General features: G+C 46.4%; 1 protein-coding gene across 1 annotated transcript in view; it reads right to left on the bottom strand.

Annotated features, from left to right (window-relative positions):
• The window catches only part of ADAMTS7 (ADAM metallopeptidase with thrombospondin type 1 motif 7), a 112,245-nt gene extending 88,173 nt beyond the window's left edge, over positions 1–24,072 (bottom strand). Inside the window, exons 1-3 of the mRNA XM_038767000.1 lie at positions 23,731–24,072; positions 10,296–10,491; positions 6,006–6,202 (exon numbers count right to left, since the gene is read on the bottom strand). Coding sequence (XP_038622928.1) covers positions 6,006–6,202; positions 10,296–10,491; positions 23,731–24,072 — 735 coding nt within the window. The remainder of the gene's footprint in view (positions 1–6,005; positions 6,203–10,295; positions 10,492–23,730) is intronic.
• Between the last annotated feature and the right edge of the window lie 1,570 nt (positions 24,073–25,642).

The following is a 25,642-nucleotide window of genomic DNA, read 5'->3' as shown; positions in this document are numbered from 1 at the left end:
GTTCAATAAATATAATTGATGGACTGATTATGGTGTTAACTGGAAATACAGTTGCCCGTAACAAAGATGAAATCACTGAAAGGTGAAGCTCACCTCCGGGTGCACTGTGGGGACGACTATCCTTCAGTACATAGGACATGTGTGTGTTTAGTACAGTGTTCTGCCCATGGTAAGCGATCAATAAATACCATTGATTGATTGATCGTATAAAGCCCAGGAGAGTAGAAGGGGATTTCAAGGCTAGAGGCCCTGGAGAAGCATTTCTATAATCATCATCATCATCATCAATCGTATTTATTGAGCGCTTACTATGTGCAGAGCACTGTACTAAGCGCTTGGGAAGTACAAATTGGCAACATATAGAGACAGTCCCTACCCAACAGTGGGCTCACAGTCTAAAAGGGGGAGACAGAGAACAAAACCAAACATACTAACAAAATAAAAAAAAAACAAAAATAAATAAAATAAACTAACAAAAAAAATAAAATAAATAATAATATAATACAAAATAATAATAAAATATAATCAATACAAAATGAGGGCAGGGGAGAACTGGATATCTCAAATTGGAAGGCACTCTGGCATTGTCATATTTGGCATCAAACATTCAGTACCTTCCCTGGACATGGCAACATGGAGGTTACAGATTGTAGAGAACTCCCAAGTCCTGATCCTCAAAGGATGGAGTTTAGTTGGCATCCACTATTCCTCAGATATGTCTGTTAGAGATTTTTTTAAATGGTATTTGTTCAGCGCTTACTATGTGTCAGGTACTGTACAAAGCACTGGAGTAGATACAAACTAATAAGGTTGGATACATAGTCCAGGTTCCACATGGGGCTCATAGTCTTAATCCCCATTTCACACACAAGGGAACTGAGGCCCACAGAAGTGAAGTGACTTCCCCAAGGTCACACAACAAGTAAGTGGTGGAGCTGGGATTAGAACCCAGGTCCTTCTGACTCCCAGGCCCGTGCTCTATCCACTAGGCCCTGCTGCTTCTCTAGAGATGTGAAAATCTCTCTATCGTCAGCGGAAGAACAAGGGCCTGGAAGTCAGGAGGCACCAGTTCTAGTCCGACTCCAGGGCTTGCCTGCTGTCTGACCTTAGGCAAGTTACTTCGCTCACCTGGGCCTCAGTTTTCTCACCTGTAAAATGGGGGTACAATCCCTGTTCTCCCCTCCCTCTCAGACTGTGAGCCCCATGCAGGACAGGCACCAAATCTTGTATCTTGATTATCTTGTATCTACTGCAATCTTTAGGGCGGTGTTTGGCTCATAGTAAGAGCTTAATGAACATCATCGTTATCATGACAGTTCTCTGCAGGACCGTCCACATTCAGAGGGGCTGCTACATTTTCTCATTTGGATTTTGTGGTGAGAACTAAACAGAAACACAGCTGTCACTGGACAGAGAGGTGACAGAAATACAGGAGCAGGAAAACGAAGCTGTCTTGCTACATTAAATCAACTGGCTTCTCAGACGGCAGGCTTCTGAATGAGACACAATCATCATCATCATTACTATAACTTTGGTATTTGTTAAGCACCCACTATGTGTCAAGCACTGTCTTAGGCACAATCAAAATGCCAAGCTAGAATCCTCTTCCGGCTTTGAGGAGGGGGGATAACCCCTATCCATCTGTCTTGCGGTGGTCCCTGTTGGCTACCTGGGGAGTGGATGAGAGAGCAACGAGGGGTCTCAGTGCCAACCATCCCCACTCCAGGAAAACCACTCCGACACATGTCTGATGTACCGCTGACTAGTCCTCACCCACCGTGCACCGGGAGTGAGCTTCCCCACCCCCCACCCCGGGCTCTGAGTGGAGTCGGGTCTTCTGCTACGAAATCTCCACGTGCCAAACCAGCATGTGAATTACCCCTCAAGGGGCTGTGGGACAGAGACTGCCATCCAAGCCCCAAAGCAGTTTTGTTTTGTGAAATTCGGCAATGCTTACTATGTTCCAGGCACCGTACTAAGTGCTGGGTTGGATACAAGCAAATTGAGTTGGACACAGTCCCTATCCCATGTGAAGCTCACAGTCTCAATCCCCATTTTACAGATGAGGTAACTGAGGCCCAGAAAAGTGAAGTGATTTCCCCAAGGTCACATAGCAGACAGCATTTAGAACAGTGCTCAGCGCTTAGAACAGTGCTTGGCACATAGTAAGCACTTAACAAGTACTATAAAAAAAAGTAGTAGTGCCAAGATTAGAATTCATGACCTTCTGATTCTCAGGCTTGTGCTCTATCCACTATGCCATGATGACGATGATTATTATAATAATAAGCCATTCTGAGTTTTCCTCAACATCGCCTTACCAAATGGATGATAGTCCAGGGTGTCTCAGAGAGAGCCTGTTCTATGGCCAAAGACTGCTCCTGTTCTCCCTACTAGCCACCTTAGGGCAAGTCATTTCACTTCTCTGGGCCTCAGTTCCCTCATCTGTAAAATGGAGACAAAATATCTGTTCTCCCTCTTAGACTGTGAGCCCCATGTCGGACAGGGACAGTGTCTGACCTGATTATTTTGTATCTATTCTAGTACCATGTACAGTGCTTGGCACATAGTAGGCACTTAAGTACCACAGATAGCATTATTATTCCCCGTGCTTTGCACACAGAACACACTTAAATAATAAATATTAGTTTTGCAAAGAAGGATGACAAAGACCCTGTAGACTGTAAGGTAGTTGTGAGCAGGATATGTGTCTGTTATTGTTATACTGTACTCTCCCAAGCACTTAATACAGTGCTCGCCCACAGTGAGTGCTCAACAAATACAACTGACTGACTCCTGAGGGAACTCAGAATTTCTCTTCATTATTATTATCAGTAGTATTTACTGAGTGCTTACTATGTGCAGAGCACTGTACTAAGTGCCTGGGAGAGAACAATATGACAGAATTGGTAAACATGTTTTCTGCCCACAATGAATAAGGTCTGAGAGTTAAAAGGATTTGGGATCTAATCCCGGCCCTGCCGCTTGATGTTCTGTTACCTTGGGCAAATCATTTAACTTTTCTGTGCCTAAATTACCTCATCTGTAAAATGGGGATTAAGACTTTGAGCACGCATAGGACATGGACTAAATCCATCCTGATTAGCTTTTATTTACTGCAGTGCTTAGAACAGTAACTGGCATTTAGTTAGTGCTTAACAAGAACCATAAAAAGTCGGGGGAAAGGGGCAGTGAGGGAGAGGAAGGGCTAATGAAAGATCTGAAAAGGCCCCCTGGGGTGAGTGTGTGTGTGTGTGGGTGGGGGGGGGTGTTTGAGAGATTTGTGGGTCATAGGGAAAAGCAAGGGGGAATGGGGAAGAAAGGAGGTGAGTGCGAGATGGGAGAGAAGAAAGGAGAAACTTAAAAGTGTTGTCAGCCTCTACTGGCCAGGTCATTCCAAGCCCGATGCTGCTTCCTTGCATCTGGCTCAGACTGCAGACTCCAAACACACCAAAACCACCCAGGGTCTATTCTGTCCACGGGACACTGAAGCGGGGAGAGAGAGAGCAGAAGAACTGAGCCCTCTGGGCCCCCTGGGAGACCCAGACCCCCAGGTGAGAAAGGCGGCAGCAGCAGGAAGACAAACAGATCCATAGCCTGATAGCGGGCAGAGAGGGTCACAGGAGGGAGAAGCAGCGAAGCAGTGTGGCCCAATGGCTAGAGCACAGGCCTGCGAGTCAAAAGGACCTGGGTTCTAATCCTGACCCTGCCCTTCATCCGCTTTGTGGCCTTGGGCAAGTCATTTCACTTCTCTGAGCCTCAGTTCCCTCATCTGGAAAATGGGGATGAAAATTATGAGCCCCATGTAGAACACGGACTGTGTCCAACCTGATTAGCTTTGTATCTTCTACCCCAGGGCTTAGTACAGTGCCTGGCATAGAGGAAGCACTTAACAAATACCATTAAAAAAAAGCAGAGTCAGCCCAAACGGCATATGAGGAATGGGAATCAGGCCAAACCTCAGGCTCCAACATCCTCCCCGAGACGGATCTTTTTCCCCAAGCTTTGGCAGAGTGACCCTGTTCCTCGAGATCAAAGGGCCTAAGCTCGCTGCGGGGGAACTTCCAGCCGGAAAGTCTCGAAGAATCAGAAAACCAGTAGGAGGGTCCTGACTTTGGCAGTTCCACTTGGCCCAAACAGCTCCATTTGGAATAGAGAGATCTGAGGGGATCACTAGCCATGAGGAGCAGAAGCAACAGCAGGAGGCCTCAACAGAGGCACACTAGCCGTGAGGAGCAGGAGCATGTGAGTTGTCAATCAGATTGACAGCAGAGGGTGGGCTGACGAGGACAGAGCCACCTGCTCCTAACAATAATAACAACAACTGTGGTACTTTCATTCAATCTTATTTATTGAGTGCTTATTGTGTGCAGAACATTGTATTAAGCACTGTTAAGCACTTACCATGTACCAGGCACTGTTCTAATTGCTGGGGTAGATACAAGGTAATCAGGTTAGACACAGTTCCTGTCCCACATAGGGTTCACAGTCTTCATCCCCATCTTATGGACAGGGAACTGAGACACAGAGAAGATAAGTAACGTGCCCAAGGTTACACAGCAGACAAGTGGTGGAGCTGGGATTAGAACCCAGGTCCTTCTGACCCCCAGGCGTGTGCTTTATCCATTAGACCATGCTCCTTTTGGCAGGCCTCCACCATGATTGGAATGGGAGAGGACCCATTCAATCCAGAGGCCTGGTTGAGGCCCTTTTTGGTCCTTTTACAAAGATTCAAACAGGTTTTCCTCTTTTCCTCAAATAGCAACTTTTGGTCCTTTCCTCCATTGGGACTGGGCTACCCCAGGAGGCATTTGGGCATTTGCCAGATGGCCAGTTGTACTTTTGAAATTCTTCCAGGGAAGAGGGGAGAAAGCAGTGACGGCACTTCCATCTGGCTCCTTGTTTCCCCTCTTTATGCTATTGCCAATCCCCAGAGACCCACATCCCAGAAGCCCTACCCAGTGGCCTTGACTTCCTGGGAATTTTCCTGGCATGCTGGCTGGAGCTAGGCCGAGGCAGGCTGACTTGTACCCTTCATGTTGGAGGATGAAAGCTCGCTCTACTGTTGTCACTGTCAAATGACGCAGAGCAGGTAGATCCAAAAGCTCATTGGACATATTGGCCTGAAAGTACCTTTCCTCCAGAAATTCCACAGTTCTCTCCACACAGTAATTCACTGGGCTCCTCTTCACAGAAGACCTCCCTGACACAGATGAAGGGTAAATCTCATGATTGCCGAAGTGAGAGAAAGAGGGACAGGGAGAGGGACAAAGTGATTTGCCAGTATGGGGCTAGATAGTGTGACAGTGAGTGTGTGTGTGTGTGTGTGTTTGAGGAAAGGGTTGAGCATGTGTCTGCTTGTAGAAAGAGTTAAGCGTGTGTCTGATGAAAGAGTTAAGAGTTTTTTGAGGAAAGAGTTGAGTGTGTATGAGGAAAGAATTGGGTGTGCCTTGTGTTTGAGAAAGAGTTGTGCTTATGTGCTTGAGGAAAGAGTCGAGTGTATGTGTTTGAGGAAAGAGTTGTATGTGAATGTGTATGTTTGGAGACAGAGTTGAGTGTGTGTGAGCAAAGAATTGAGTGGGTCGTGTGTTTGAGGAAAGAGCTGTGTACATATGTTTAAGGAGAGTTGACTGTATGTGAGAGTCAAGTGTGTGTGTGTGTGTGTGTGTGTGTGTGTTTGAGGAAAGAGTTGAGTGTGAAAAGAGTCCAGTGTGTGTGGGTGAGTGTGGATGTGAGAAAGAGAGAGAGAGATGGGAATTCCAACACCCATTCTGGGTGATGCTACCAAAAGACTCTAACAGAAGGTAGGAGGGCAGAGGGCACCCTGGGGAGGCCTGCCTTGCAAGCCTAGAGAAGGCAGCTCTGCAGAGGGAAGGATGTCACTTTGATCCAGCTCGGAGACAGTTGCTGGGGAGAGGACAGATAAGCCTGGGAATGAATGACCTTCCCAGCAGCCTCCAGGGGTCACAGAGCAAAGGCCCCACCCACGGGTGCCCGGCACTTACCATGTTCATGACGGTCAGCACATAGTTCTCTATGTGCTCGGGGCCATGGTACTCGACCATCTTCTGGTCTGCCACCACCAAGGTTTCCACCCACTTTTCTTTGCTGATAGAGCGCTGCCTAATGCGTCGCTTCCTCTGCTGCTTCTGTTCCCACCGCTCCCTCCGCTTTTCCGATTTCTCCAGGTTTTCTTGAGATTCTGTGGAATTCAGAAGGGAAAAGGTTTGGTTTCACCAGGACGGGAGCCTTTTGGCAATGGGGAGTGGGAAGAAGGTATCTCTTCCTGCCCAGGTTTCAGAGAACAGTCACTTTTTTTTCTTGTGGTATTTGTTAAGCATTTACACGTGCTAGGCATTGTTCTATATGCTAGGGTAGCTCCAAATTAATCAGGTTGGACAAAGTCCATGTCCCACACAGGTTCATGCTCTTAATCCCCACTTAACAGAAGAGGTAACTGAAGGACAGAGAAGTGAAATGACTTGCTCAAGGTCCACAGCAGACAGTGCATAGAGTTGTTGACCTGGGTCCTAACAATGGCTCTGCCATTTGTCTGCTGCGTGACCTTGGGTAAGTCACTTAATTTTGCTGTGCCTCAATTAGTTCATGTGAAAAATGGGGATTAAGATGGTGAGCCCCAGGTACGACAGGGACCGCATCCAACCCATATCCACCATATCCACCCCAGCGCTCATATCCACCCCAGCGCTTGTACAGTGCCTGGCACATAGTGAGCACTAACAAATACCATAATTATTATTATTATTTATTATTAATTAATAATTATTAATTATTACTAGTGGCAGAACCAGGATTAAAAGCCAGGTGCTTTATCCACTAGGCACACTGCTTCTCCATTTCTCATCTAACCCAGGGGTTGGGTATTGAAGAACTTCAAACTGTGGGAAAATGGCAGTTGGTATTAGTAACTGTGGACTCAATGGGAATGAATGGGGGCTCAGCGGGGCAATGGAGAGATGGGTCAAAGACACTACCATGGCTGATTTTTCAAGGCAAATTCCTATAATATAGAATCCATCTCTGGCAGAAAGCTTCACACCTTCATTGCGTTAAGGGTTTTAAAGTTGCAAAAATACAGAGAAGCACAAAGGACGGATAGTACCATACAGTAAGGGAGATGCAGAGGATGCTGGGAAGTGTGGAAGCAGCCCACCTTGACTGATGCTGCATGCAGTTGGAATAGTGGCCATTTGTCCGGTCCTAGGCCACTCAGATTTTCAGCTGGTCTTCCCCTGTACGGGATGGATGTGTCAACAAGGCGCCTTTACATGTGGAGTTTTTAGTTTTGACTCCCAGCTTCCGGCACCCCAGCTCCTGCCACCGAATGCTGTGATTTGAAAGTGGCTCCTGTGTCCACAGGGAACATCACAACTCCAAAGTGGTGGAGATGATCAGGGGTCCCCCCAGTAATGCAGCCTAGGATCAGCAGACTTCTGGAAATTGTTCTCTAGAATGTTATTTTTTTTAGTGGTATTTGTTATACTCTAAGTACCAGGCACCGCTCTAAGCTCTAGGATAGATACAAGGTAATCAGGTTGGAGTGAGAGAAGAGGAAAGGAGGGGCTTAGTCTGGAAAGGCCTCATGGTGGAGATGTGCCTTCAGTAAGGCCTTGAAGGGGGGAGGGTAATTGTCAGTTGGATTTGAGGATGTTTTTTACTATTGTATTGTACTCTCCCAAGTGCTTAGTACAAGCTCGACACAAAGTAAGCACTCAATAAATGTGAACGAATCAATGAATGAATGAAAGAAGAAACTAAAGGAGGGCCTTTAATAAACTGAATCATTTGTTCCCATCTGGTCATTTGGGATTTAGCCATGAGCCTCAGGCATTTACTGGCTTCTTTCAGGAAGCTGCCAGATAGGCTACTATCTGGCCTAAAGGCAGGGCCTTTGTGGAATTAGAGGAGCTAAATGCATCGTGTTACTGATAACCCACACTGACTTGTGTACAGAGACTGAGCTACTCTTGAGCAATCTGAAACTTTTACCCTTTTGTTGTAAAATAAACTAAAGCTCCTGATACCATCTGGGAAGCCTCTGCCTGGAAGATAAATAGCAGTTGAGCCAAGCGGATAAGCACTGTGTAACTTGCCCCTGCCTTCCTGCCTCTGAGGGTCTCCACTCCCAGCATGTTCCACACGCGGTGAGCCGGGACAAAAACTAGTCCCGCAAGCTCAAGAAATCAATCATATTTACTGAGCCTTTACTATGCTCAGAGGACTTGGGAGAGTACAGTAGAACAGAGTGGTAGACAGTTTCCCTGCCCACAAAGAACTGACAGTTTGGAGTGGGGGGACGGACATTAACATGAAGAAATGTATTACGAATTTATCAGTGCTACGGGGCTGAGGGAGGAGAGAATAAAGGGCACAAATCCAAATGCAAGGGGGATGTAGAAGGGGTTGGGAGAAGAGGAAATGAGGGGTTAGTCAGGGAAGGCCTCTTGGAGGAGATGTACCTTCAATAAGGCTGCTCGGGGGAAGGGGACACATGTAATTAGTTAGACAATTGTGCTTCCAGACTCCTCCATGGCCGTCGACATTTTCAGCCTATTTTGTCTATTTGTTTGTGTTTTGATGTTTCATCATTCCTGAGATGTCTATCTCCAATTCCTCCTCCCCACTTAAACTCTTAGCTTGCAAGCCCCCGCAGGGGACAGGGAACATGTCTAATTCCTACCTGGTTATGCTCTCCCAGGGCTTAGTCTGGTAATAAATACTATTACTACTATGTGTCACGTTAATTCATTCATTCATTCAATCGTATTTATTGAGCACTTACTGTGTGCAGAGCACTGTACTAAGCACTTGGGAGAGTATAATACAACAATAAACAGTTACATTCACTGCTCACAATGTTCACTAGAGGCAGCGAGGTCTAAGTGGAAAAAGTGTGGGTCTGGGAGTCCCAAGACCTGGGTTCTAATCCTTCTCTGCCCCTGACCTGTTGTGTGACCTTGGGTAAGTCACTAACCTTTCTGTGCCTCAGCTTCCTTATATGTTCTCCTTTCCTTTTAGATGGTGAACCCTATGTGGGATAGGGACTGTGTCTGATTATCTTTTCTTAACCCCAGCGCTTAACACAGTGCTTCACACTTAATAAGCTTTTAATAAATACCATAATTGAGTCGGGTGGGGGGGAGACGGGGAGAGGAAAGGGAAGCCAGAATGATCGAGACTGCTCCTGTTCCTCACAGCACAGCTGGGGCCAAAAAAACTGGAGCTTTTCCAGTTCAGACAAAGGGTGATTCCAGGAGAGACTGTGGCTTTGCCGGCATTGGTTCCAGGAACGTCTATTGAACTAGTCTAACATCTTCAGGTTCCTAGCAACGGTAATTGGAAGGGGCGGCTGTCAGAATCAAAAGCAGGTGGGAAGACGGACAGACAGACAAAACAGACAGTAGAGGAAAAGAGCCTGGAGGTCGACTGAAGGATTCACAAACTAGATCCAACTCGCAGAGGTAACTGGCTTAGCCTGGAAGCTTGGCATCCACTAGGACACTATCAGATGGTCTATTTTTTTGCGGTTTTCCTGGCCTCTTTGGAGCCAAATGAAAAAGGCTGAGTGGAAGTGAGGGCCAGGATTATAAGAGCTGGGAATTTCAGAAGTAAAAAACAAAAGTGGCTCCTTGTGGGCAGGGAGTGTGTCAGTTCATTGTTCTATTGTACTCTCCCAAGCGCTTAGTAAGGTGCTTTGCACACAGTGAACGCTCAATAAATATTATTGAATGAATGGAAAATGGGGTAGGATTTGGCTCATTGTGAACAGCTCCCAGACAAAACGTTCAGAAAACACACCTCCCCCATGGCACCACAGAAAATGATAGTTGTGGTATTTGTGAAGTGTTTGGCATGTGCCAAGCAGTGTACTAAGTGCTCGAGCAGTCACAAGGTAACCAGATCCAGCAGGGGCCTTGTCCTACATATAGCTCTCAGACAAAGAAGGAGGGAGAGCAGCGATTTAATCTCCATTTTACAGATGAGGAAATTAAGGCATAAAGAAGAGTGACAATTTTTTTGTTAAGTATTCGTTAAGCGCTTACTATGTTCTAAGCACTAGGGTAGATACAAAGTAACCATGTTGGACACAGTCCTTGTCCCACATGGGGCTCACACTCTGAATCCCCATTTTACAGACGAGGTTACTGTGGCTCAGAGAAGTTGTGACTTGTCCGAGGTCACGCAGCAAGCAAGTGGCAGAGCTGGGATTAGGTCCCATGACTCCCAGGCTCGCTAGACCTCGCTGCTTCAAAAAGAAATGAAAAGAAAATTACCTTCGACTCCACAAGTTCTCAGGACATCGGGAGGCTTGTTTTCTCTCCCTACACTGGAATGTGCTCTCAAGTCCTCCCGGTGTTCGGGTGCCTGTCGCTTATAGATCACGTGAGGGAGGGCCGTCCCAGCTTCGGGTTCCCTCACATCCAAAGGCTCGATGAAATAGTCTTCCTGCGACAGTCGAAACACACCTTTCTAGGGGTGAAGAGAGAGTAGGGATTACATATTGAGGCCTCAGTGTCAAAATAGAAAAGGAGTTCATGGCTTTTCAGAAAAAAAGCAGGGTGGTGACTATTTCCCTATATTGAAAGTAAAGTGGTCTGTTGTCCTTTTTGAAGTGGGACAGTCCTGAAATTTTTTGCCGCTCACGTTCAGTTTCTGAGAACACATTTTACCTTTTTTCCCTGTCCTCTCCTCCCCTCCTAAGCCCCCACCACCTCTATCCCCACCACATTTCTGGTTTCAAGGTGTCCATCAAGGGACTGATCAAAAGGGAGAAGTAATATGGCCTGGGAGTCAGAAGATCTAGGTTATAATCCCAGCTCTGCCACTTGCCTGCTGCATGATCTTGGGCAAGTAATTTAGTTTATCTGTGCCTCAGTTTCCTCGACAGGTAAAATCGAGATTCAATACCTCTTCTCCCTCCCACTTAGACTGTGAGCCCTATGCGGGACAGGGACTGCGTCCAATCTGATGACCTTGAATCTACCCCAGCGCTTAGTACAGTGCCTGGCATATAGTAAGTGCTTAACAAATACCATTTTAAAAAAAGCCCTGGGTACTCCCATCATTCTCCCTGCCACTGCTTGATTGTCGAAGCACAGTGAGGAGGCTGGGACCCCAGTCCAGATTTCGGGGTAGGCAGGAGGCCCTAGCAGTCGGCAACCAGCAGCAAAGACTGTGTCATCTTCCTGTGAGGAGTTGAGCCAAGGCTACTCAATGCCTGTTGTTGCAATCAGTAAGTGCAAGGGTCTTCCCTACTCCAGAAGAAACACTGTAGGTTCAGAGATTTGAGCGGTCTTCTGAATGACATCATTATATTGTGCTGTTTGGGTGCATCGGAAAGAGATGATGCCATATGGAATGTGGGAAATGGGGGATTTTTAATAAATTATCCAGGCATCTACCCCCTAGATTGTAAGCTCCTTGAGATGAAAGATAGTAATTAGAAAGCTAAAGATGGCAAGACTATAAGCTCCTTGAGGGAAAGGACTGTGTTTACTTTCTCTATTAAGGTGTCCCCAATGCTTAGTTCCGTGTTCTGCACAAGGAAAATGTTCAATAAATATCATTGATGGATTGATTATTCAAGCCCCCAACTATATATTCATTCAATCAATCATATATACTGAGCGCTTACTGTGTGTACAGTACTGTATTAAGTGCTTGGGCGAGTAAGATATAACAATAAACAGACACATTCCCTGCCCACAGTAAGCTTACACTCTATAGGAGGAGACAGCCATCAATATAAATAAATGACTTACAGATATGTACATAAGTGCTGTGGGGTTGGGAGGGGGATTAATAAAGGGAAAAAGTCAGGAAGATGCAGAAGGGGGTGGGAGAAAAAGAAAAGGGGGCTTAGTCAGGGAAGGCCTCTTGGAGGGGGTGTGCCTTCAATAAGGCTTTGGATATAATGTGGCCTTGATCATCTGGATATCTCAGGCCACTGTTTGGGGAAGTGCTTGGAAAACTTTGGCCAAACCGGTGTTGCGGAGTGAGAATTGCTTTCCTTTCTCAAAGAGGCTCCTTAGTGGAAAAAAAAATACATCAAACTTGTGTTTGCCCGAACTCCCTAGATAACTGCAAATCTTCCAGCTGGGCTCTGCCTACATACCCTTGGTCCAGAATGCCACATTCAAAATATCTGACTCAGTGCCCAGGGCTGGATGGAAAGAAGGGGTTTTCAGATGGACTGAGAGTGGGCAGAGGCCACCAGTCAAAGGGCAGGGCTGGTCCCTTTGTTACAGAGCTGGACTCCCCCTCCCCCTTCCTCACACCCCCTTTCCCAGTGCCGCCCTCAGGCAGGCTCTGTGAGATCCTAATGGAGTCCCCTGAAATCTGATCCAGGAGAAGAAGAAGAGCGGATTGTCTTGGCGCCCGGCTCCATGAAACTCCCTCGTTCTTGGCTCTACTAATTATGCTTTGGGCTTATAATTTTCCTCCTTTGACATTCCCGCTTGCCGATGGGTGGAGATTAACACTGGCCCCCAACCAGCCCGGTGACTAGAATCTCCTTTTCTTCTCAGGGCATAGTTTCAGAAGCAGAATTCCCCCCTCCTTCCTGCTTCACAAGCCACTCACTCCTGAGCATTTTGGGGTTTCCTCTCTGCCCCGGAGGGTCCTTGGGACTCGCAGTCCAGCTGGATGCTGGATCTGGTTCTCTGGGATAGCGGGGTGAGGGGTGGGGGGAAAGCCTGACATCCTTTACTGCGTTTTCAAATGGTCAGCAGGTTCTCTGGGCTCCCCTCTTAGCTCTGCTTCTCTTTCCCAGCTCAGTCCCACGCCTCTTCCCCCACCCCTCCCGCACAAATAATTCCCTTCAGCAACATAAAGGCCAAGTCTACACTGCCTCTTCAAAATGAGTTAACCACATTCATACCCCAAATCATCCAACGTGGCTTAACATAATCTTGCATTGGGGCGGCTTCAGACATCTGGCTACCCTGAGGCCAAGAAAAATCCCCCCCCCACACACCCCGTGCCCGCATTCCATATGACATCATATCTTTACGATGCATCAAACAGCATAACATAATGATGTCATCCAGAAGACCACTCAAATCGCCAAACCTACCGGGATTCTCCTGGGGGGCCGGGGGAGGTGGCGGGGGGGGGGGGGGGGGTTGTCAGGGAAGGGCAGACCCCTGATTTCCGCAACCTTGCTCTAGGGCTGTTTCCCTCCTGGCTCCCTGTTCACACAGGGTTCGGGCAGAGTCTGGGGGCTTTCTCATTTTTCATGCTGCCCTCCCGCCAGCCACTTCTCCAACGGTGCCCCTCTCCTACTTCACCCATTTTTTCTCTGAAGCAGGCCCTGTTTCCAGTGGGGGGCTTCCCCACTTTCTAACAAAGAACTAACTTGTATAGGCCAATGAGGGCCTTTCAGGGGAGTTTCTGGAATGGGTGTCCACATGAAAACCATGGGCGCAGACATATGACCCCTTCGCTGAAGGAATATTTTCAATCATTGGTATTTTTATTAAGTACTTTCTATGTGCAGAGCACTGTATTAAGCACTTGGGATAGTACAATACAACAGAATTAGTAGAGGATATAATTTTTTGAGAGTCAAGCTCTCACATACTTTTTTAGACGATAAATTTGAAGTAGACAGGGAATGTGTCTACCAACTCTGTTCTACTGTACTCTCCCAAGTGCTTAGTACAGAGTACTGCACACAGTAAGCGCTCAAGAAATATGACTCATTGATTGACGAAGGACCTCACCCAAACTATGCCAACCAGATGAGCAGTTCTCCTGTTTTTAGAGACCTACAGAGATGGTACGGGGAATCCCACTCCCCCAGCCTTCCTTAGATAAAACCTCAATCCCTCTTGCTGCAGTTCAAACCACTATGCTCTTATTCTGTCATCAGCAGAGGCTGAGCTGGTCAGCATTTTCTGTTTCAGAGCCTTTTTCTAGGCTGGTTGGCAAATAGTTTCTCTGCCCTCTATTCCCCACTTTAAATAACCCGATTCCTCAAAGGTTTTACTTTCCAACCCTGTTGTTGTTCAGGGGAAAGAACCCGGCTCTGGGAACTGGGAGGCCTGGGTTCTAATGCTGCTTCTGCGTCCTGGTGTCAGGCCATCAATGGTGAAGACAGATCAGCATGGCACACTGCCCCCAAGAAAGCAGTGTTTCTTTCTAGCAAAAGCTTCTTAAAGGTGGGAAATGGGGATTGGGACTGTGAGTCCCATATGGGACATGGACTATGTCTGTTTATTTTTATATTATACTTTCCCAAGTGCTCAGTACAAAGCTGTGCATACAGTAAGCACTCAATAAATACAACTGAATGAATGAATGAATATGTCCAGCCCAATGTGCTTGTATCTACCCTAGAGCTTAGTATAGCGCTTTGTACAATGTCTGGCACATAGTAAGCACTTAACTAATACTATAAAAGGAGCAGTGAGACCTATTGTAATGAGCCCAGGACTGGGAGTTGGGGGAACTGGTTCTAATCCCGGCTTTGCTACGTTCCTGTTCTGTGACCTTGGGCAAGTTACTTAACTTCTTTATGCCTCAGTTTCCTCATCTGCAAAATGGGGATTCAATACCTACTTTCGTACTTAGACTGTGAGCTCCATGTAGAACAGAGATAGTGTCCAACCTGATTAAGTTGTCTCTCCCCCAGGGCTTAGAACAGTGCTTAACAGTAAGTGCTTGACAAATACTGTTAAAAAAAAATAAGAAAAGGAGGCAAAAGAGAAAACAGTGCCAGGCACTGCAAACATTAAGCAGGCCAACATAACATGGAACAACCTTTTTGGGTGCACAAGGGGGCTGGGACGGAGGGCCCTTCATTGGTCTTTTCAGCCACATATGCCCTCATGGGTGAATTTCACCGTCAATGCTGTCTTTTTTGAATACGAAGGACATATCTGTCCTTTGTAGCCTGTCATATCCTGGGGTGTCACGGGGGACCGAACTTCTGCTCCAGCAGCAGGAATTCTAGAGATGACATCAGGGAGGCTCTGGACAAGGAGGGCATCAGAGATGGAAGTGAATAAAGAAAATATAACTGGAACTCCAGTGGTTCCTACCACCCCACCCCTAGCCCCACCACTCTGGAGTCAGGGAGTGGGGGGGACCATGCAAGGGAATGTGGGCTTGGAATCACCCCGGTGCCACCCTGGAATGGCCGTTCTGGACCATATATCTGTATCTATATACATATATAGATATAGACATAATATTAAGGACATATAATTTTAATTTATATAAAATGTATTATATAAATGTATGTTATATAATTATTAATATATAATATAATGTATTATATAAATTTATGTATTACATATAATTATTAATATGCAGTATAATGTATTATGTATAAAATATATCTCCTTAAATGTTTGAAAAAGACACCACTGAGCGTGAAATATATAGCTGTATGATCATAATTATTATTAATAATAATAGTAATGGTATTTGTTAAGCACTTACTATGTGCCAAGCACTCTCCTAAGCGCTGGAATAACCCTCTGACTCCCAGCCCTGTGCTGTCTCCAGTACAGGCCATGCTGCTCCACTATGCCATGATATTGGCAAAGGGGACAAGGATTTTTCCTCTGTCAGACCTACTGGTTACTTCAGAGATCTGAGTAGTGAAAAGTGAGGGCCAGTCCATGGAATCTGCCTACTTTTCCAGACTGCAACTCTTTCCACCTCTTCACTATCAATAGTTCAAGAAACAGAACAGGAGCAGGACAGGAAAATCTTCTAGCTTGTCTTAAATTTTGATTTGCGATTCACTGTATTTAACTCTCTTTGGTCGGACTGTAGAAGCAACTGAGTTTGAATATGGAATTAGATAAAGAAAATCATGGTAAAAAGGATTAATTTCTTAAGCAGCAGGAAAAATCATCCTTTTCTTAGGATCAAACAAAAAACTGCACTGTCTTTCATGTTTCCATTTCTCTCTGCTCCCATTAGATGATTTCTTGCATTTTCTTGCTAAGTGATTGAAAGGGATTTTCCCAGCATTAGTTTGTTTATTATTTCCACTCCCCTGAGAAGAGCTGGGTGGTTATTAATAGTTATTATTCCTCATAGAAGCTGCCTTTCCAGTCCCACCAAGTGAGGGAGGAATCCAGCTGTGGAGAGACTCTGAGCTTGAGGCCATTCTAAGGATAATAACTTACTTAGCCATCCTTAGAGTTATTTATTAAACTAGTTGCTCCAGGGCCAAAGTGAGTATTTCACTGGCGAGAATGAAATCGTTCCTCTCCTAGGTCCCTGTTCACACAGGCCCCTCTTCCCCAGGAGGGCTGAAGGGCGGGCACTTTTGAACATCCATCTGTCACCAGCCCCCTGATGATTGCACTGCTAGCCTCCCATCCGGAGTGGATCCAGCCCCCTCAAGCCCCTGAAGAGGTCCCAAAATTCCTGGTGCTCTGAGCCCACACTGGGAGGGAGGATCGTTCCCTTTCCAAGAGAAAGAGAACTGAGATTGAGGAAGATGCCAACTTCCTGAATGAAGTCCACTTAGATTGACCCCTCGGTTTGGCAGCAAGCTGGAACCTGCTGGGACTCAGTCCAGAGTAAGAAAAAGATCTGGAACAGCCATTCCAGGATGGCACCAGGTGGAGGAGCCAAGCCCATATACCCCCATCATAAGAGAAGCAGGATGGCATAGTAGATACAGCCTGGGCCTGGGAGTTAGAAGGGGTCATGGGTTCTAATCCTGGCTCTGCCACTTGTCTGTTGAGTGACCTTGGGCAAATCACTTCACTTCTCTTGGCCTCGGTTACCTCATCTGCCAAATGGGGAATGGGACTGTGAGCCCCATGTGGGACAAGGACTGTGTCCAATACAATTTGCTTGTATCCACCCCAGTGCTTAGTACAGTGCCTGACACACTGGAAGCGCTTAACAAATACCACAATTATTATTATTATGGTCACTGTTCTCCAGAGTGGTGGGGGTGAGGAAGAGTGGTAGCAACAGAGTTCCAGTTAAATTTTCTGTTTCACTTCCGGCCCTGATTCTCTCTTGTCCACAGCAGTACTGACCTTGTCTCTGGAATTTCTCCCCTGGAGCAGGAGTTGGAACCCCAATGGGCACCCCCGGATATGGCAGCCCACAAACTTCTTCCCCCTACCCAGGATTATTATATTCTTCCCAGAAAGCCTGCCTTAGCCAAGGGCCCCTGATCCCAAAAGAGCCAAAACATCACCCATGCAGATTTTCTCCCCTCCACCCATGTCCAGTTGAGACAGAAAGAAGAACCTGAGCAGCCACTGCCATAATGGAATGGCTATATTCACCTCCAGTCATACCTCTCCTCTGGGCATGGCTGCCCGACAGCAAGGCCAATGGACCACAGTGATGCCGCGGGCAACTCCATTCTGCCCTACCCACTTTCTGGTCTGTCCAGGCCAGAAACCCGGGGTAGTGAGCTGGCAGGAGCCCCAGATCATCCACCCAGGGTGGCACTATTACAAGCTCTCAAGTCTGCTCACCCACACTTGTACCCCCCTGGTCTCCTAGAAGCCTGTGGTGTCTTTGTGCTTCTGTGAATGTGGCTGGCTTTCCCCAGAGTTAGAGAGGCTCTCCCAAGGCTATTAGCTGAGGTAGAAGAGGAAGCAGAGTGACCTGAACCATGGGAGCAGAACCAGTCACTCCACAACTCAGAAAAAATATTTCCTTTCTCTTCCCCTCACCTCCTCTCTCCCCTGCCCTCCTCTCACCACCAGCAGGATTTCTCTCAAACAACTAGCTCCTAGTTCCCCTCAAATAAGCTGAGTGACCTTCCCTTTCTCACTCCCTGCCCCACTCTTGCCCACCCCAGGACTCTGAAGCTGGGATTCCCTTTCAGCACTCATTCCCTTCTTGAGAACTCTGCCCAGAATCTTTACTTCCTCATTCACTCTTGCTGGTGCTGGTTGCCTTTTGAGATTTCTGTGGACTCTCTTCTTCTCCTTCTCTCTTCCTTCCCCTCTCATCCTCTCCCTTCCTTCCTCCCACCTCTTCTCCTCCCTTCCTCTTCCTTTTTTCCTCCCTTCCTTCCTCCCTCTCTCCTCCTCCCCTCCCCTCTCTTCCTCCCCTTCTCCTCTTCCTTTCCTCTCCTTTTATCCCTCTCCCTCCCTCCCCTCTCTTCCTCCCCATCTCTTCCTCCATTCCTTCCCCTCTCCCTTTCCCTCCTTCCCCTCTTCTCCTACCTTCCTTTCCCCATCCTCCTCCTTTCCCCTCTCTTCCTCTCCCTTTCTTTCCTCCCTTCTCATAAGCTCATCAGGGGCAAAGAATGTGTCTGTTTGCTGTTATATTATACTCTCCCAAGCACTTAGTACAATGATCTGCACATGGTAAGTGCTCAATAAATATGACTGACTGAATGAATCCCCTCCCTCCCTCCCCCGTCTTCTCCTCCCTTCCCTCTCTTCTTCTCTTCTCTTCCTCTCCCTTCCCTTCTTTCCCCGAACAAGCCCTCTTTTCTTCAACTCCCTTTCCCTTCTTCATCATCTCTGCACTTGGATCTGTACCCTTTGAGCACTTGAAATTCACCCTACCCTCAGCTCCACAGCAGTTATGTACATATCCGTAAATTATTTATTGATATTAATACCTATCTCCCCCTCTAGACTGTAAACTCACTTTCGGTAGGAAACATATCTCCCAACTCTCCTATATCATATTCTCCCAACCACTTAGTGTAGAGAGCTCTGCACCCCATAAGTATTCAATAAATATCACTGATTGATTCCTTCCCTTCCTCTCTTCTTCTCATTAGCATCCCACTTGAAGCTGCAAAGAAAGATGAACCATGAGGAGCAGCGAGTAGGATTACCACAGCAGCCACAGCAAACATTTCCCAGGGATAATCACCCCTGAACTCTGCTCTGAGGATGCCTACCATTGTTTAAAAAAAATGATATCTGTTAATTGCTCACTATGTGTCAAAAACTGTTCTAAGCACTGGGGTAGATAAAGGTGAATTAGATTGTATATAGTCCCTGTCCCGCATAGGGCTCCCAGTCTAAGTAGAAGGGAGTAGGATTTGATCCCCATGTTATAGCTGAGGAAACTGAATCGGACAGGATTCCTTGAGGACAGGGATTGTGTCCACCAACTCTACTATATTGTACTCTCCCAAGTGCTTTGAAAAGTGTTCTGCACACAGTAAGCGCTCAGTAGGTACCACTGATAGATTCCAACCAAACTTGATTCCCTCTACTACGGCTCAGTCTTATGAAGGATTTTAGTGACTGTTTCCCCCACTGGTCTGTAAACTCCTTGAGGACAGGGATTGGGTCTACTAACTCTATCATTCTCCCCCAGGTGCTATGCCAGAGTAAACACTCACTACTAGAAGCAGCATGGCCTTGTGGATAGAGCACAGGCCTGGGAGTCAGAAGGACCTGGGTTCTAATCCCGGCTCCGCCACTTGTCTGCTGTAGGATCTTAACTTCTCTTTGCCTGTTACCTCATCTCTAAAATGGGGATTAAGACTGTGAACTCCCTTTGGGACAGGGACTGTATCCAATCCAATTTGCCTGTATCCACCCCAGTGCTTAGCACAGTGCCTGATACATAGTAAGCACTTAGAATACCACTATTATTATTATTTTTACTACTGATTGACTGACATGAAGCAAGTTCATCCTGGGCAGAGAACCTGCCTGCTAATTCTGTTGTGTTGTACTCTCCCAAGTGCTTAGAGCAGCGATCTGCACATAGTAAGGGCTCAATAAATACCATTGATTGATTGATTGATTGATGAGGTAGTCTAACTGAAAGCATCTCCGCCGAAAGCCTAGAGGCACCCCAAAGCTCCCTATTTTAGCTGGGCTCAGCTCCGGCCCAAACCAAGGCTTCGTGGTAGCACCTTCGATGCAGGGAGAGGGCCCAGCAAAGCCACCCAGTCACCAGCTTGCCAGGGGGCCACAAGGTCCAGGCCAGGCCTGAGAAGGGGAAAGGAACCAAACTCGTGCTAGGTGATCTAGAGGAAGTGGTTTTCTTTAAAGCACTCAGTTCAAATGAAGCTGCAAAAAGGAAAAACCCAAACAGCCAGGGCAAACCTTCTCAACAACATAGAATCAACCCAATATTACACCAAGTCTCCAATGTCAGACAAGATGGTTACATCCCAGAGAAGCAGTGTGGCTTAGTGGAAAGAGCGTGGGCTTGGGAGTCAGAGGTTGTGGGTTCTAATGCCGCCTCTGCCACTTGTCTGCTGTGTGACTTTGGGCATGTCACTTCACTTCTCTGGGCCTCAGTAACCTCATCTGTAAAATAGGGATTGAGACTGTGAGCCCCACGTGGGACAACCTGATTACCTTGTATCTACCCCAGCACTTAAAACAGTGTTTGGCACATAGTAAGCTCTTAACAAATACCAACATTATTATTATTATTATTATTATCCCAACTGTGCTTTCAAATGACATGGCCCAACTTCCTAAATGGCAGCCTGGTCTGCAAATTATTATTATTACCTAGTGAATGGTATAATTATTATTATTATCAAGCCCAGTCTATAGGCTCGCTGTTATTATCCTTCATCTCGGCTGAGGTGGAGGTAAGTAGTCCTGAGGAGTGCCACTGAAAAGATCCTCATGGTGAAAAAATGCTGGGCTCGCGGGTAGGCTCTGAAAGTTAAAACCCACCTGACTCATCCTAGAGTTTCCAAAAGGCATCAGAGAAGCATTTACTCTGTGCCAAGCACTGGGCTGAACACTGGTGGGGAGATACAAATCAGTAAGGCTGTCAATTGTATTTATTGAGCACTCACTATATGCAGAGCTCTATACTAGGTGCTTGAGAGAGTACAATAGAACAATAGAACAGCCACATTCCCTGCTCACAATGGGCTTATGGTCTAGAGGGGGAAACAGACATTAGGTAATCAGGCTTAGTCTCCATACCCCATGAGAGTGATCCCTGTTTTACAGAGAAGTAAGAGGATGCCCAGAGTGGTAAAGGGACTTGCCCAAGGTCATGCAGCTGGAAAGTGGCAGATCCGGGACTAGAACCCAGGTCTCTTGACTCCCATCCCCATGCCTTTTTTTTTCTCTAGGCCACACAGATTCACCTCAAGCAATGACTCCATCTGTCTAGGTCTTGTCTGCACAGTGAGTCACTCATTCTAAAGAAGAGAAGCAACACCTCAGCCAGCTCCAGCCTCAGCCCTCAACCCAACTCCTGAGTAGCGACAACATCTGGCTCCCAGAGATATGTAAGTAATTGGAAGGTCAATACTGCTCAGTTCAACACTTCATGATAAAGGAGTTGCCCATGATTTTTCATCATTTTGATTGACTTTTCTCCCAAAGCTGCTGAGACTCAAATTTTTGTGCTTTCACCTCCTCCTGTTTATAAGAGAACAGAGATTGAGGCAGGGGAAATGTGACAGGGAATGTTAGAAAAGCCATCTAAAATAAGGGAAGTATATTTTAAAAGATATGTAAGCCAATATTGTTTTTAGGAACTGATTCTACTGGATGATTTTTGTAATACTAGAAGAAAGTAAAATAGTATTATCTCTCTCAAACCTCTGCCAACTCGCGCACCCTCATCCACAAGCAAAATGCTGATTTGAGATCCCCAGTTCATTAGTCTGGGGTATAGATGAGTTCACTTTGACTGCTGTGAACAGGGAAAAGGAATTTTCCCTACCAGGTGGGTCTGGGAATCACTCTGTACTTTACAGAAAGGGAAGCCAACTATAACCGTTGACTTGTATCTACCTCTGCACTTAGTACAGTGCCTGACACATAGTAAGCATTTAATACCACAATTATTATTGTTGTTATTATTAATCCTGTTGTACTGTACTCTCCCAAGCGCTTGGTACAGAGGTCTGCACACAGAAAGCACTCACTGAGTACTACTGATTGATTGATTGATTGATTGATCGATCATAAAGGCAAAAAGAATGTGACCGTCTGGAGAGGGCAACCCAGGCAGAAATGCCAAGAAGGCTGTGGAGCTAAGAAATGCACAGGTTATTTTTAATGCTGTTTCTCGATAGTTGGATTTGTCCTATCATTCTTTTCCCTGTGGGTCTGTCTGCCTCCTCCTTTGATTTGGAGTTCCCTAATAGAAACAATAATAGTAATAACTGGTTTTTGTTAAGCAATTACTATATGTCAAGCACTGTGCTAAGCACTATGGTAGTTACAGGATAATCAGGCTTATACATCCTGCCCCACATGGGGCTCACCATCTACTGGGGAGGGAAAACAGGTATTTCATCTCATTTTATAGATGAGGAAATGGACGTTGAGTGAATTGGCCAAAATCACACACAGCAAACAAGTGGCAGAGCTGAGATTAAAGCCCAGTTTTCCTGACTCTCAAACCACTAGCTCACGCTGTAGGTCAGGAATGTTGTCTGAAATCATGCCTGTGGGTTTTTCCCTGGGTTTGTTGCAGTGCTTCATGCCAAGTAAGCCCTTAATAAATGACATTACTAGTTGAATGATAAGTACACCTAATCTAGTCCCCTGCCACCAAGTAAATCTTTACCTAAACAGAGTCCTAGAGCTGGAAAGGACTTTGAGAGGTCATCTGATCCAGCCTCCTGCCTCCCTGCAAATGAGTCTCACAATTCAGCACAAAGGAGGAATTGTCTATTCCTTCCTTAGAGAGTTCCAAGGTTGGAGAATACAAAACCTCCCTTAGAAACCTGTTTCAGTATTTATTCACCAGTACTCCTCTCAAGAGAAAGGGACCAATCTAATTCCCACCTGGGTATTCTTTCCTGGTGCCTAGTACAGTGCTCTACAAACAGAGAGTGTGTAATATTACTACTACTACTACTACTACTTATTTATTTTGATCACTTGAGTTATCAATATTTTACACTAATCTACTCTGTTAGGATGTAAGAAACATGTCATTTTTTATTCTGTATGCCCCAAGCTCCAAGTACACTGCATCATACTAAATGGGCACTCAGTAAATACTACTACAGTTGAGAAATTCTTAGTCAGAGTTTAGCTCCCGAGAAGGAAATTCCACAATCTTCTTTGATGACCCCTTAGTGTCAAACCACTCTCCCAAGAACCTCCTTCTAGTCAGTCAACTGTGTTTATTGAGCACTGTTTGTATAGCACTGTACTGAGTTTGGGAGAATACAACAGACACATTCTTTACCCACAATGAGCTTACAGTCTAGAAGGGGTGACAGATATTAATACAAATGTAAATAAGTTAAACTATAAATTCTGAAATAGCAATAATAATAATGATGATAGTGGTATTTGTAGGTGCTTACTATGTGCTAGAGCCTATGCTGAGCACTGGGGCAGATACCCAGACCAGACACAGATCAGATCAGATCAGATCAGACACAGGCCCTTTCCCACATGGGGCTCACATTTTTTATTGTTTTTTTTTTATAGTATCTGCTAAGCATTTACTATGTGTCAGGCACTGTCCTAAACGCTGGGGGAAGATACAAGCAAATAGGGTTGGACACAGTCCTTGTTCCACGTGGGGCTCACAGTCCTAATCCTCATTTTACAGATGAGGGACCTGAAGCACAGAGAAGTGAAGTGACTTGTCCAAAGCCACCCAGCAGACAAGTGGCAGAGCCAGGATTAGAACCCAGGTCCATCTGACTCCCAGGTCCTAGAAGCCACACTGCTTCTAGGTCTAATGGGGAGGAAGACCGGGTACCAACCGCAGCCTAGAATGTGCCGATGCCGGGCTCGATATCAGCCGGCTACAGCTTGGCCCCCGGTGCTCAGGGGAACAACTCACCAAGCCGCTGCAGGTGCTGATGGCGGCTAAGCCACCTCGCCACTGCTGGGTCCGCACTTCTCCGAGGAGATGGCAGGTGCCGTGGAGGGAGGCCTGGATCCTGGTCTGGGCGAGGCCACCGTGCCGCCGCTCCCTGACGAAGCCTGGGGCTAGGAGCCCTTGGTTGACGCTCAGGTTGAACCGCAGGTCCTGCCCTCTGTAATGCAGCTCGTAATAGGATGAGGAGCTGGTCCTTGACGAGAGGTCCCTTTTGTGCAACACGCGAGGAGACAAGTCGTAGGACACAAACGAGCCGCCGGCGTCTACTTGGATGGGGTGCACGATGTCGAATCCTGGAGGCATGTGCCGGAGGAGCTCTGGGAAGGAGGAGGAGGTGATAATCAAAATAATTGTGGTATTCATTAAGCACTTAATAATAATAATAATAATGGTATTTGTTAAGCACTTGCTATATGTCAAGGACTGTTCTAAGCACTAGAATAGATATAAGATAATCAGGTTGGACACAGTCCCTGTCCCACATAGGGCTCACAGTCTTAATTCCCATTTTACACATGAGGGAATTAAGATCCAGAGAAGTGAAGTGACTCACCAAAGGTCACCTAGCAGATAAGTGGCAAAGCCAAGACTAGAATAATAGCGATGGTATTTATTAAGCACTTACTGTGTGCCAAGCACTGTTCTAGGCACTGGGGTAGATACAAAATAATCAAGTTGGACACAGTCCATGTCCCACATGGGGCTCACAGCATTAATCCCCATTTTACAGATGACATAACTGAGGCAGAGAAAAGTGAAGTGACTTGCCCAAGATCATGCAGCCGACAAATGGTGGAGCTGGGGTTAGAACCCAGGTCCTTTTGACTTCCAGGCCTGTGCTCTATCCATGAGGCCATGCTGCTTCCCATACTACTTACTCTGTACCTCACACTGGGGTAGACACAGTGCAATCACACCGGCTCCCAGCCCTTTCCCACAGTCCCTCTAGACTGTAAGCTCGTCCTCTAGACTCTAAGCTCATTGTGGGCAGGGAATGGGTCCATCAACTCTGTTGTATTGTACTCACCCAAGCATTTAGTACAGTGCTCTGCTTCCAGTAAGTGCTCAACAAGCTCCATTGATTGATTGGGTCTCCCAGTCTAAGAGGGAGGGGGAAAGGGTACTTTGGGCCCATTTTACAGATGAGGAAACTGAGGCCCTGAGGAATTAAGTGAGCTGCCTAAGGTCACACAGCAGGGATGTGGCAGAGCCTGGGTGAGAGAACCCTGGTATCTTGACCCTCAAGCCTTTGCGCTCTCTCTCTCTCTCTCTCTCTCTCTACACAACCACTTCTCCACAGTCAGATGGTCACAAGGGGAACAAAAATGATTCCAGACTAAGCAGAGATGTGGTTTGTGCTCTGGCTAAGGAGCCCTGTCTCCCCCATTACCAGAGAAGATTTTTCTGGCTGAACATATGATTAACTTGTATACTTTGTGGTCCCGCTTTCCAGAATAAGTTATGACTAAAGCTGTGGTGGGGGAGTGCTCCAGGCTTGAGCAGCACACATCCAGAGCATAAATACCAGGCAAACTGCAGAAATCCAGCCTGGCTTCTGTTTGCTTTACTCAACCGCACTCAGACAATCATTCCTGCATACTGAATACTAGACTCACTAATATTTATTCTATGTCTTCTCGCAAGACATAAAGAAGCCAAAGTCAAAGCCTGTTTGGTCCTCCCACACTGTCGCTTGGATTGCAGGTGTGGGAGGATGAATCCTCTCCTAGGGGATCAGCTGTGCTACAAGATTTCCACTTTTGTTACTTCCCCCCCAGCTCATCGATTGATTGCCTTATCTATTGAACGCTGTACTAATCACTTGGGAGAGTAAAATACAACATGAGGGAGTAGACACGATCCCTGCCCAGAA

Source organism: Tachyglossus aculeatus, chromosome 26 (assembly GCF_015852505.1).
Source record: "Tachyglossus aculeatus isolate mTacAcu1 chromosome 26, mTacAcu1.pri, whole genome shotgun sequence".
NCBI classification, from domain to species: Eukaryota; Metazoa; Chordata; class Mammalia; order Monotremata; family Tachyglossidae; genus Tachyglossus; species Tachyglossus aculeatus.
Note: the sequence above shows the minus strand (reverse complement) of the source record. Positions and strands in the feature narration are given on the sequence as shown.